The 11,800-nt window shown below is 47.1% G+C and overlaps 4 protein-coding genes and 1 non-coding gene across 6 annotated transcripts; 3 read left to right on the top strand and 2 right to left on the bottom strand.

Annotated features, from left to right (window-relative positions):
• Window positions 1–2: 2 nt before the first annotated feature.
• On the bottom strand, window positions 3–877 carry LOC119270665 (protein COFACTOR ASSEMBLY OF COMPLEX C SUBUNIT B CCB3, chloroplastic-like). Its single transcript, XM_037552704.1, has 2 exons — window positions 720–877; window positions 3–618 (listed from the first exon to the last, which is right to left on the bottom strand). Exons 1-2 carry the CDS (start codon window positions 810–812, stop codon window positions 133–135), a joined length of 579 nt encoding a protein of 192 aa, XP_037408601.1. The 5' UTR covers window positions 813–877; the 3' UTR covers window positions 3–132.
• Window positions 878–1,066: 189 nt separating this feature from the next.
• LOC119270666 (mitochondrial-processing peptidase subunit alpha-like) lies at window positions 1,067–4,902 on the top strand. Its single transcript, XM_037552705.1, has 13 exons — window positions 1,067–1,174; window positions 1,257–1,490; window positions 1,572–1,868; window positions 1,978–2,145; window positions 2,675–2,842; window positions 2,933–3,013; window positions 3,131–3,197; window positions 3,413–3,510; window positions 3,863–3,935; window positions 4,024–4,094; window positions 4,189–4,238; window positions 4,338–4,450; window positions 4,559–4,902. The coding sequence occupies exons 1-13, from the start codon at window positions 1,136–1,138 to the stop codon at window positions 4,612–4,614; spliced, it is 1,515 nt and encodes a 504-aa protein (XP_037408602.1). The 5' UTR covers window positions 1,067–1,135; the 3' UTR covers window positions 4,615–4,902.
• A 205-nt stretch (window positions 4,903–5,107) lies between these two features.
• Window positions 5,108–8,547, bottom strand: LOC119270668 (dynein assembly factor 1, axonemal homolog). The gene is made up of 10 exons (XM_037552706.1): window positions 8,270–8,547; window positions 8,078–8,149; window positions 7,525–7,617; window positions 7,299–7,380; window positions 7,141–7,197; window positions 6,634–6,698; window positions 6,429–6,524; window positions 6,247–6,333; window positions 6,088–6,168; window positions 5,108–6,006 (listed from the first exon to the last, which is right to left on the bottom strand). Exons 1-10 carry the CDS (start codon window positions 8,363–8,365, stop codon window positions 5,341–5,343), a joined length of 1,395 nt encoding a protein of 464 aa, XP_037408603.1. The 5' UTR covers window positions 8,366–8,547; the 3' UTR covers window positions 5,108–5,340.
• LOC119270669 (vacuolar protein sorting-associated protein 55 homolog) lies at window positions 8,546–10,803 on the top strand. 2 transcript variants are annotated; one of them, XM_037552708.1, is made up of 5 exons: window positions 8,546–8,692; window positions 9,378–9,429; window positions 9,883–9,922; window positions 10,017–10,101; window positions 10,267–10,803. In XM_037552708.1, exons 2-5 carry the CDS (start codon window positions 9,397–9,399, stop codon window positions 10,448–10,450), a joined length of 342 nt encoding a protein of 113 aa, XP_037408605.1. In that variant the 5' UTR covers window positions 8,546–8,692; window positions 9,378–9,396; the 3' UTR covers window positions 10,451–10,803. The 2 variants fall into 2 exon arrangements, with proteins under 2 accessions (XP_037408605.1, XP_037408604.1); XM_037552707.1 differs by lacking the exon at window positions 8,546–8,692 and adding an exon at window positions 9,161–9,296.
• Window positions 10,804–11,441: 638 nt separating this feature from the next.
• Window positions 11,442–11,521, top strand: TRNAL-UAG. The gene has a single exon. It is a non-coding gene; the product is annotated as a tRNA-Leu (tRNA).
• Window positions 11,522–11,800: the final 279 nt, after the last annotated feature.

Below are 11,800 nucleotides of genomic sequence, written 5' to 3' on the forward strand. Positions count from 1 at the left end.
CGGGAGCTGAACTGTTTCTTGACAAATTTTGGCAAAATTTCGAATGTCAAAAACTCATGCACACCCATGATAATAAGCTCATATATTACACTCAGAAAATAAGAAGCATTTTTGGCTAAGCTGAAGAAGATACTACGAGGGAGAGACTTGCTGGGAGAGGAGGACGAGGAGGCCCTGGGGCCCGACGAGGATCTCGCTGAGGAAGCTGACGAGGCCGAACCAGACGACCGGCGTGACGTCGACGCCGCCCAGCGGCGGGATGACCCGGCGGGTGGCGGCGAGGATGGGCTCCGTGGGCGCGTAGGCCACCACGTAGGGGAACTTGGTGACCGGCAGCCTCGGGTACCACGACATGACGATCCGCGCCACGAACAGGAACCCCACCGCCGACAGCGCCGGCCCCGCCACCCCGATCACCACCTTCGCCGTCGCCGGGTCCAGCTCCCCCAGCACCACCGCCGCCCTGTACAGCGATTGCTCGTACGCCGCCGGAGAGGTCGCGGCGTGGCACGGCAGGGCGGCGGCGCTGCTGCTCACCGCCGCTGCCGCCAGGGGTAGGACATGGCCGTGGGCTCCTCTGGCCGGCTCGCTCCCTTCCGGCCGCCGTGTCTCGAGGTTCTGATTGATTGGAAAGAAATGAAAAAGAAGCAGCGTGTGAGAGACGATGGATGGAGCTCGCTCTCCATGAACAGTAAGCAACCAAGAACCAGCCGTCCGACCTTGCTGCCGCGGCCGCCGGCGCCGGCGACGACGCAGCCCCGCCCCCGCGCCGGAGATAGCAACACCGACGGCTTGAGCATGGAGGCCTCCATGAGAGGCAGAGAAAAACAGAGGAGAGGAGGGAAGCAGCAACAGCGGCTCGTGGCCGTGGCCTTTTCCTGCTCTCCGAGGATAAGGCAGAAAAAAAAAAGGAAAAACTAGACGAAGAGGAAGGGCCGGGAACTCTTCTTGGGCTCATTCTACCGGGTCTCCAGTGGACGACGGCCCGGTCCGAGCCCAGCGTGGCACCAAAAAAACCCTACCTAAGGCCCAGCAGACCGAGCCGAACTATTCCTTCCCCCTTCCCCTCCTCCACGGCAGCTTCTCCTCCTCCTCGCCGGCGGCTCCCTCCACCAGCCCCGGCCCCGCCGCCGCGATGCTCCGGCTCCGCTCCTCCGCCCGCCTGCTCCGCAAGGTGAGTCCGCCGCTCGCCCGCTTGTATTTAGTCGCCCTGCTGCCTGCCTCACGGTTTCTGGGATGGATTGCGTCAATTGCAGCTGTGCGAAGCGTCCCGGCCGCTGGTGCGCGGCGAGGTCCAAAGAGTGCCGCCGCCGCTGCCGACGATGACGCGGCGGCTCTCCGGCGCAGCCTCCGCCGCGCGCTCGACCTCGCTCCTGCACCCGCTGCCGGGGCTCGACCTCCCGCCCTGCCTCCCCGACCAGCTCGCCCGCCTCCCCACCCGCATCACCACGCTCCCCAACGGCGTCCGCGTCGCCTCCGAGGACGTCCCGGTACCACCCACCTCCCCCATCTCCCCCTCCTGATGAGCCCATATGGTGCTCCGCTGACGCCTCCGTGCGGTGGTTTGTCAGGGTCCCACGGCGTGCGTGGGGGTGTTCGTGGCGTCCGGCTCGATCCACGAGTCGCCCGAGTCCACCGGCGCGACGCACCTGCTGGAGAAGCTGGCGTTCAAGGACACGGCGCACCGGAGCCACATGCAGATCGTGCAGGAGGTGGAGGCCACGGGGGGCAACGTCGGCGCCTCCGCCTCCAGGGAGCAGATGGTCTACAGCTACGACACGCTCAAGGCCTACATTCCGCAGGCCGTCGAGGTGCTCCTCGACAGCGTCCGCAACCCGCTCTTCGTCCAGGACGAAGTCGACCGGCAGGTGCGGAATGTCATCGATGCATTACAGTCTTTCTCTCTCACACACAACTTATGGGTGGGTATCTTGTTTGTTGTGCGCTGATTATGGTGGTTGATTTGTTGCTTGTCAGCTGGCCCTTACTCGAGAGGAGGTCCATGCGGTGCAGAAGAACCCGGAGAAGTTTCTTCAGGAAGTACTTAACCTTGTTGGATACGAGGGGGCGATCGCGAACCCGCTGATAGCTCCTGAGGAGGCTCTTGGGATCATCAATGCCGATATTATTCGGAAGTTCTATCATGTACTGCTTCTGACATTTGAGTTTTGCATTCCTCCTGAACATGGCTTGCTGCTTGGCAGCTTGCCTTTACATAATTTTTGGTAGGGTGACCATTTACATAGAGTGAACACATCTCAAAAGCATTACATGATATCAGCATGCTGGTCACCGTGGAGCATCCTTGCACACTTTGGTCGTTTTGCTCCCTATACTTTAAGTTTTCCGTGGATGTAGTTGCGACAGATTCTAGATATTAACAATTTATTCTGTTGGCAGCGCTAAAATATAGAAGTAGTTCTATTTAACCGCATAATATACTAGAATTGATTTGTATGTGGCTGATCCAGTGCCAGCAACTATGAGAGATGCTAAATTGTGATCAGGATTGTTCTAGTCTTACAACTTTATTTTCAATCCATGGATCATGATTGTTTGTAGGAGCAACAGTTTCAGCTATGCTGTTCTCACCATATGGTTGTTTTAATATTCTCTACAATGCAATGAATATGTTTTATTCAAAAAACATGAAGCGTTGCTGTTTCTATAACAGGAAAATTTCACTGCTGATCGTGTGGTTCTAGCAGCGTCAGGTGTTGATCATCAACAATTGTTAGATGTTGCAGAACCTTTGTTGTCTGATTGGCACAAGGGGTCCCCTATGGAAACACCAAAGTCTACGTATACAGGTGGTGACTTCAGACACAAAGCAGAATCAGATGTAATATTCTTTCTAATCAAGTATTCCATTTTGAGTTTTGAGACTTCCTTATGTTCTAGCTTGAAATTTTACTCATCTCTTTGCCTGCAGATGACACATGTTGCGTTGGCTTTTGAAGTGCCAGGCGGCTGGCTTAAAGAGAGAGATGCTACAATTATGACCGTCATACAGGTATAGCTAAGGGTTGGTATTTGATAGTAATGATCTGGTCTAGATTGACATCCGCGTCTTCACATTCTAATTGTTAATTCCTGAATGTTCATGCGCAACAACAATAATATTTTGAAGACCTTAATGGGTGGTGGCGGCTCATTCTCCTCTGGTGGTCCTGGAAAAGGGATGCATTCGCGGCTTTGTAAGTCACGAACACACTGCATTTGTTCATCTCTAGTATGGTTGCCATGGTGTAAACTAACTTTATGTGGTTGTTTCAGTTACTGTTTTTTACATTTCAGAATAGTTCTGCTGGCTGAACTGTCTAGTTTATTTTTTGAAGTTTTAATTATTTCTTGTTTCAAAGGGGGTGAATGCTTTGTGGAAAAGGCTAAGTTCACTGTTGTTTCTTTGCAGACCTGAGAGTCTTAACTAAATATCACGACGTCCAATCATTTTCAGCATTCAGTAATGTATATGATAGCACTGGCCTCTTTGGTATCTATTTGACAACGGTGAGTTTACCCTTCAACGTCATTTTATGGGCTTTTGAATGCATCAGGACCTTTCGTACATCTACTGACTTTCTGCTGGTGATGTTGGCAAAACAAGCATTAGAATGAAGAAAAAACACAAATGTGAATTGATATATAAATGTTTGAACATATGATATTTCTGACAAAGTCTACTTGTTTTTTATTTCTCATAGCAAAACTATGCTACCTATACGTGTGCCATTTTATAACGTTCAACTCTAGCATGAAACATAATTATTTGAATTTTAATATTGTAATGTCACCGGCCTCTTGGATTTTCATTCTCTATTGGAGTTTTAATATGATTTCTTGTCCATTTTTAATACTCCAGCCACCAGATTTTGTTGCAAAGGCTGTTGATGTCGCTGTGCAGGAATTGATTGCTATTGCAACGCCTGGACAAGGTACGAGCCATTCCCTATTTGGTAAATCTGTCTGAGGTTTCACTGAAGCTGCATGTTCTAAAATATGATTTAATTTGCATGCATTTAGTGACGGAGGTTGAGCTGACACGTGCGAAAAACTCGACGATTTCATCTGTGCTAATGAATCTTGAGTCAAGGGTATGTTTGGAGCCACACACCATTCTTTGTTGCTTGTCAGTTATCACGTATATTTAAAAGGATTTGATATCCATCTGTTGACTTTGCACTGCAGGTAATTGTTGCAGAAGATATAGGGAGGCAGCTTTTGACTTATGGTAGCAGGTAAGTCCATATCTTCATCGGTTCGAACCATATTTCACAAGCCTGTCTCATAGAAGAAACTCATCGATCCTGTTTTTTTGTTTGTTTGCATCACAACAGGAAGCCTATCGATCATTTTCTTCAGTGCATGGAGGAACTGACCCTAGATGACATTACAGCGTTTGCTAAGATGTTGTTATCTTCCCAACCTACAATGGCTAGCTATGGAGATGGTATGCTCCTTGATTTCCCTCTAGGTTTCAAAAATGCAGCTGATAATTCAAAATTTATACACAGCTTATGAATTAATGTGAATTCCTTTCCCTTGTTTTCTTCCGCAGTTGATAAAGTTCCGCCGTATGAATTTGTCAGCAAGCGGTTCCAACGGTTCCGATAGCGCCCTAACACCATGATCCCTGGTGAAGACGAAGACACAGAGCTCTGTTCCAGTTCTCCCTAATATTTGGCTTGTGCTCGGAAATTTTCCCTGTTTTACTCGTGTGTGGACGAGGTTAGTTTTGTAGTGGCTTAGGTCAAACAGCGCATGCTGATGAAATGTCTCGGGTGGATCTCGTTGCCATGTTCAATGTTCAGTACGTGTGGTGTGAGTTTCATGACAATGAGATATATCAATGGTGACTCTTAACGGCCTCAAATAAGAATTACTGGTTATAATTGTGAATAATCTCTGTATTTCCTAATTTTATTGCTGAGCAACGCTGTCACTGTAGTTTGCAGCCTTGCTAACTACTCCAGTTCCAGTTTATCTCTGTATATGTTAATGCTGAGCAACGCTTCGCTAATCTCTGTAGAAAGGTTCAAACAACTAAAAAAGTTGAGAACTATGTCAACAAAATTCTATAACTAGATTTTTTTTTCATCATATCAAGTTTCATAAAATTATGAGTGGTCAAGCATGGAGTCCAATTATCATCGTCTCAAGTTTCACAAAATTCAAACAAACATTTTAAAGTTAGGTTACATATTTCAGGTGCAAAAGAACTGTCGAAAGAAATTCAGATGCTGCCTACAAGGGCTCTCATCGCAGCAGAGATCCTAGAACATGAGTTTACTAACACTACTCACTGGGCATACACATCGTCTGTCAAGCCACTAGGCACCACTAATCCCAGCCCGACAGTCCACCCGCACCCACCTCGGGCGCAGAGCACAACTGCTTAAGATCCGACGCGTCGATAGGGGTGCCCTTCGCCTTCTTCCTCTTCTTGGTGTGATCAATCACCAGGCCTCCGACAAATTTTCCATCCACAGCAGTTGCCTGGGTCTTGTCCTTCGGCATGGGCTCTGGGACACCGCCGTCTCCAGAAAACATCAACTCTGCAAACGACACTTCTGTGTCATCGATTCCTCCCGCATCTTTATCTCCTTTGTTGGCAGATTTCTTCTTCTTGGATTCCTTCTTGGCCTTTCCTTCGGTATCATCGAAAGAAGCCTTGTCATCCTTGCTTTTCGGTCTGCTGCTCTTGTCCTGCTCCGTGACTACCTTCTCCTTCTTCTTTTTCTTACTATCCGACAATGCGGATTTCACTGGGGCAGCAATGGTGGCAGCTGGAGGAGTATCTTTGGCAGCAGGTTCTTCAGGGCTCTGCACTTGTTGCTTTGACCGTTTCCTTTTCTCCTTCTTTTCCGTATTAGAATCGATGGGATAACGATCAGGCATCTCTTCATCCTTCTTCAGCTTACTCCCTTTCCCAGAGTTCTCATTCTGGGAAATGGCTTCTATGGGCTTTGCATTGAAAATGCGCAAGTTCGGCACAATTTTCATGACCTGAGAGAATACATATAAGTTACTCAAGAACGACAATTACAATACACTCTGGAATGAAGAGAAGTCACAGAGAGAGGTCACCTTTTTAGCTAGGGTGCCTTTCTCAGCAATAGGGTTTCCCTGCAAATTTAGGTTCCTCAAGTAGCGCAGTTCAGAAAGGACCTAGCAACCAAACCAATGGTTAAAACAATCTAAGCAAACCATGGTGTTGAACATGTGGGGACGAAATCAGATGCAAACCTTCAAATCTGACTCCCTCTCAATTAAGTTATTTCCCAAGTCAAGGTTCAAGATTTTGGTATTTTTGGCCAAGTCTGATGGAATTGTCTGCAAGTTACAGGTGCATAAGACCATGTTAACAAGAAACAATAGCAATTAATGCACAGGAGATGAATAAATAAAATTGCCCTTCATGTACATACAGTGATCTTATTGTGAGCAAGCCGAAGTTCCTTCAGTTCCACACATGCAGCAAGAGAAGATCCAATGCTTTCTATTTCACAGTGAGACATGGATATCTGGCGGAAGTTGTAACAATAAGACGATAGTCGAATACTGTTAGAAATGCTACATAACAGAGCCACCAAAGCATTTTTTTTGCAGATTAAATAAATAAAGAATAAGTACCTTCTTTATAGACTTGGCATTGACCAAAGCATCACCAAAAGTAATAACTGGATTCTTAGAGAGAACTGTGGCAGAGCAAATATTCACAATTAACCAAGTTCAGGGAGACACTAAAGCATGAATCACAATTAACAAGTTCATGGATACAGAAAAGCATGAATGAATTGTACATAAATTCGTATTTAATTAATTTGAACTTTACTAAAGCAATATGAATTTCTTATACACATAAATTAGTTAGCATTTGCCATGCAACACTTCTTTGAGTTCCAACATGGAACGCTACTCGCTACATGGAGTTATATACTGCATTTGACAAGGTTGGTATTTTGTACTTGCAGTTTATATAATAAAAGTTACTCTTGTTTACAACAGCCAGAATCGATTGATTCTTCATATTATTAGCAAGAACTGAGAAGTAAGATGACACCGTACAGGAAAAAAACATTGAAGGTATGCAGTCCTACAGTCCATTGTAATAAATAAGTGTTATATCAATATGCATACCAAGAGTATTCAACTGATGATGGGGATCAAGCTTGCAGATGGAAGTAATGTTGTTGTCTGCACAAACAATCACCAAGATCCAACATGAGTAAATCAAGTAAGCTAACAACAGGGAAAGATGAGCAGTTGAGAGTGTATAGCATTCATACACCACATACCGTTGAGAATCAAGGCTCCTAGGCTTGTCATCGATTTGACCTCATCGATTCTTGTCAATTTATTTTTGCCAGCATTCAGTACCTGCACAAGCAGGGATAAGAAAAACTCTCGAACATTATGGTTCATGAACTGGGCTAAAATTCTCCCCTAAAAAAGTAGCGAGCTAACATTCAATCCTGGATGGGTTCAATCAGATGGAAATGCAGGGCCAGGAAAGCTTCCCACCTGCAGCTTCGAGAGGACCTCGGCACCTTTCAAGCTGACAAGCTTGTTTTCAATAACCGAGAGCCACTTGAGATTGGTGCACGCGGACAAACCCTACAACATGTAAAAGAAATGACCGTAATAAGTGACAATAAGAAGATACACAGAGGCTCAAATGAACATAACAGCTAGTAGTGTTTAACAGTCCCATGGAACAGGCTGACCAGCTATCACCTATCATCATATTCCATAAGCCACAACCACTAGCTAAATCTCAATTTGAGCGCATCATCGAATTAGCTCTCTGTAGCATCATTTTACAGCTACAGTTGCTTCCCAGTTATCTACCATTGTTGGTCGCGACAATAAATTCAGACGAAAATGGTGGCAGCACGGATGCATTTCTTCCGACAGCAACTAGAACATAGGACTTTCTGCGTATATCCAATCCAAAGGGGTGAAATGTCGGCAAGAATATATCTATCTATCTGTTTCTGTCGAGCAATCACATAAAGGGCAATAGTAAATCTTTGGAGCGCGTGGCATTTGAGATTGAGCGTGAGGAAGGATGTACCTCGAGCGTGACGAGGCAGTTGTGGCCGAGGTCGAGGCGCTCCAGGTTCTTGAAGCTCCCCAGGCACGACACCTATCCGGCAGCGACGACAGAGAGATAGATGAGCAAAGCCGGCGAGCCACCGTTAAACTGACTGAAGCAGCCGGGACCGAGGCGGCCGGCGGGAGGCAGGGAGGATGAGGGCCCACTTACGTCGGTGAAGGAGCGGTGGGAGAGGTCGAGGAACGTGGCGAGGCAGCCGGCGGGCGCCGCCTCCCTCGCCGTCTGCTCCAGCGTCAGCCGCACCATGGCTGGCCTCCCTCCTCTTCGCCTCTCCGCCGCCGCCGCTGTTCCAAAAGCCCAAGCAAGCAAACCCCTTCAGCCCCGAGATCTCTTGCCCTAGCGCCCCAACCAAAGCCCACCAAGGCTTTCGGGCCGGGCCCGTCCCACCAAATCCGGCCGGGCCCACCTGCCAGCGCGAGATGGTATCGGCAGGTCGCTCGGTCGGTCAGAGGAGTTATTGGAGTCGGAGAGGAGAGGAAAGCAGGAGGAGGCGACAGGTGCTCGCCCGCCCCACCGCCGGGAAGACTCGCTCCGCCGCCCGCCGCCCGCCGGAGATGGCGATGACCGTGGAAGGTAAGGAATCTCTCTTCCTATTCCCCGGGTGATCGGGCCGAGCTCGCATTCGGGCTGCTGCGGCGGGGGGATCGGGCGGCTAGGGTTCTTGCTGGGGGCATGGGGTCGCGAATTGACGGGCCAGGGTGCGGGGGGATCCGATTGGTTGGTGCGGGTTGGTCGGAGCGCCGTGCTGCGCCGGCCGGGCGGCTCTGCGTAGGTAGGTAGCGTGGGCGAGGCTGGCACGGGGACAAAAATCAGTGCACGGCCTGATTTTGCCCAGTCAGATCAGTGCGCTTTCCTTAGGGGAAACGGGGTGGGCGTAGATTTGCGTGGAACAGGGGCCGTGCTGCGTCCACTTCGTTTGCATCTTATCGATGGGCTTATCCATTCTCATGAATTAATGCTATGTAATGAGCAGTTACCCTCCGGTAGTACGGTCCAGTTTCAGCATTTATATTAGGTTCTTGCACTCTGAGCAGTTCTTGATAATATCAATCTTTCTTATATCTTGCAAATTGCTTCAAGTGTTTGACGACTAACTTGTGTGTTCCTCGTCTGCTTTGCTTTCGTCCTTGCTGCTGGATGCTGCTGTCAACTTACTCTTGGCGTGTGTCTTCACAGTGTAAGTTCATTATTCTGCTTTCTCTTAACCATTGTTTTGCATTTGACAAGTGTGCCGTCTTATTAAAAATTTCTCTTACAGGCTCGCTGGACTTGCGTGTATGTTCTCCACGAGCGTTCTTTTGCAAATCCTGGTAAGCTATGTACATTCATGCCTAAAGCTCACTGAATCAGGTTTCTGAAAGATGGTACAGTGGCAGCAATTGTTTTACTCACTGTCAGTTTCCAGTAACTTTGAGGACAACCTGACAGATTGGTTTCAAGTTTTGTTTCTACAATTCACTTATGCCCAGTATTCTATTGTGTGATTGTGCCAAAGAGGCAAGGAATGTGCGGAAGAGTAATATTGTGACATAGTTGCTGGTCACTTCAGGGTTACTCTTGTTATTCAGTTAGGAGTCCCACATGCTAGAAAAATCATCTTAGAGTTGATGCACACAAAGATTGGTCTGATTGTATCGACATGCACAACTACTGTAGTAATTATTTTATATGGAGGTTATCGAGCAGCATCAGATTGCTATCCCTTCATTATTTGACCAAGTTGTTACTTCCGAATTCAATGACTATTTATTTTCTTGGTGCAGGCATGTGCTTTGTACAACAACTGGTGGCCTATGTTAGCAGGTGACTGCTAGTTTGTTATCCTCCTCAATCACTGTGAGCAAGTTCCTGTGGCTTTTCCACTGACGTTCTTGTGCATGCTTTTTCTGTTCTGCAGCACTCATGTATATCATTGTGCCAATGCCATGCCTGTTCTTTGGCGACGGATCCACACGGTTCTTGAGTAGCGGAGAGGGTGGAGCGTAAGTTCTAAATTGATGATTCTCTTTCCTTTGGAGAAGTAGTAAACTGAACATGTATATCAGCACAGCAGACATGATAGGCATTAGGCAATCACAACTTAGGATGCTGATCCACACATTTGCTACCATAACAGTTATAATCAGACAGGGCATCTCATTTTTCAGCTGGATGAAAGCCGCAAAGTTCTTGACCGGCATGTCTGCCATGGGAAGCCTCGCCATCCCGGCGATCCTGAGGCACGCTGGCCTGATCGAGACGGGGGCCATGTTCATCGAGTTCACCTCCTTCTTCATCCTGGTGTGCACGGTTCTGTGCTTCCACAGGGCTACCCTGGACGAGGAGTGGTAAAGGCTCGCGCAAGGCCACAAGGAGTGCCCGAGAGAAGAACGCCTGTTAGGATGTGGAAAAGAAATCCCTTGGTGGGAGGGAGCTAGCGTGGAACTGTGTACAAAGAAGCGTGCTTCAAGCGCTTGACTACTGTATTTATGTATACGCGTACCCGAGATTCGGTAATCTAGTTGGTAATCTGTGCTGAACCGGTCGTGTGAAGCATATATGATTCGGCGCAGTTGATTGACGCAAAGCAGTCTTTCTATGGTCGGTTTGACACTTGTGCATTCAGAATCTGCACATGCAGTATTGGATGGAATGAAGTGACAATATTTTGTTTAGATGGTTGCACCTGAAGCCAAATTTGCTCAGTTATGTGTGCCTCAATTCTTTGGTTGTTTTTGTGTGATCTTCAGAGAACATTTTTTGGTGCAATCTTTGGAGAACTTTTTATTGTTGTTTGTGTGTGATCTCTAGATAACATATTTTGGTTGTTTGTGGGTGGTCTATAGAGAACTTGATAGAAGCAACGGTCTCTTGGATCCGTTGCCAACTCCACAAAACCTAGAATATACTTTTCTACTGCTAAAATAAGAAGCGCAAGATCAATTATTCAGAGGTCTCTCGTTGTCCATCAGTCCATCTGTTCGTAGTTACTCTCATCATTTGGAAAGCTCCCTGACACCAGGAAATTGTGTACTGCTCCCTCCCTCCAAAAGTAAGTGTTGGAACACTTATTTTGGGATGGAGGGAGTGCTGCATATTTTTTTTTCTTTCGAAATGACAGATTCTCTGCCTTCATTAAGAAAAAAAGAGGGAGTACTACACATACATTATCACTACTCTGAGAAGTTGCCTGTTAGCATATGAATCATGGATAGGCCGAAATATCTATATGCTGGGACTCTGGAAGCTAAGACTGGTTTTTCACCCGGAAAGTGTGTATATGTAACTCTACGAGTTGTGGTTGCCAACAATATATTTGCTAATACAGAAAGCTAAACATCAAGACAGTTTGGCCGAGTGGTCTAAGGCGCCAGATTTAGGCTCTGGTCCGAAAGGGCGTGGGTTCAAACCCCACAGCTGTCATACTTAAGTCTTGTTTTGTTTTATTTTCAACGTTCTTTTTCTCCTCTTGTAAATCCATGAATCGTGTAAAAATGCACTAATCATTTCTAGATTAGATCATGGAAATTCTTCAAGCCATAACCTTCCCATTCTGCCCACTTCCTACACTTTCAACCATTTTCATTTGAATTTCCTTTTTAGAAGAAAAAATATATTCCTAGAAATTTTTCATATCCCCAAATGTTAAACTTTTTCAACATTCTGTACTATCCTCTCTTCCTCCCCCCCCCCCCTCCTATT

This window comes from Triticum dicoccoides, chromosome 3A, assembly GCF_002162155.2.
Source record: "Triticum dicoccoides isolate Atlit2015 ecotype Zavitan chromosome 3A, WEW_v2.0, whole genome shotgun sequence".
Lineage (NCBI taxonomy): Eukaryota > Viridiplantae > Streptophyta > Magnoliopsida > Poales > Poaceae > Triticum > Triticum dicoccoides.

What these genes read in the sequence shown, in the direction of transcription:
- LOC119270665 (XM_037552704.1), bottom strand. Translation starts at nt 812, where the DNA reads ATGGAGGCCTCCATGCTCAAGCCGTCGGTGTTGCTATCTCCGGCGCGG. An exon ending in CCGGCGGCCGCGGCAGCAAG is followed by an intron (nt 619 to 719) that starts GTCGGACGGCTG and finishes CCAATCAATCAG; the next exon opens with AACCTCGAGACACGGCGGCC.
- LOC119270666 (XM_037552705.1), top strand. Translation starts at nt 1,136, where the DNA reads ATGCTCCGGCTCCGCTCCTCCGCCCGCCTGCTCCGCAAG. An exon ending in TTATTCGGAAGTTCTATCAT is followed by an intron (nt 2,146 to 2,674) that starts GTACTGCTTCTG and finishes TTTCTATAACAG; the next exon opens with GAAAATTTCACTGCTGATCG. An exon ending in TATTGCAACGCCTGGACAAG is followed by an intron (nt 3,936 to 4,023) that starts GTACGAGCCATT and finishes GCATGCATTTAG; the next exon opens with TGACGGAGGTTGAGCTGACA.
- LOC119270668 (XM_037552706.1), bottom strand. Translation starts at nt 8,365, where the DNA reads ATGGTGCGGCTGACGCTGGAGCAGACGGCGAGGGAGGCGGCGCCCGCC. An exon ending in AGGTCCTCTCGAAGCTGCAG is followed by an intron (nt 7,381 to 7,524) that starts GTGGGAAGCTTT and finishes CTGCTTGTGCAG; the next exon opens with GTACTGAATGCTGGCAAAAA. An exon ending in ATGCCAAGTCTATAAAGAAG is followed by an intron (nt 6,525 to 6,633) that starts GTACTTATTCTT and finishes AACTTCCGCCAG; the next exon opens with ATATCCATGTCTCACTGTGA.
- LOC119270669 (XM_037552708.1), top strand. Translation starts at nt 9,397, where the DNA reads ATGTTCTCCACGAGCGTTCTTTTGCAAATCCTG. An exon ending in CTGGTGGCCTATGTTAGCAG is followed by an intron (nt 9,923 to 10,016) that starts GTGACTGCTAGT and finishes TCTGTTCTGCAG; the next exon opens with CACTCATGTATATCATTGTG. An exon ending in AGTAGCGGAGAGGGTGGAGC is followed by an intron (nt 10,102 to 10,266) that starts GTAAGTTCTAAA and finishes CTCATTTTTCAG; the next exon opens with CTGGATGAAAGCCGCAAAGT.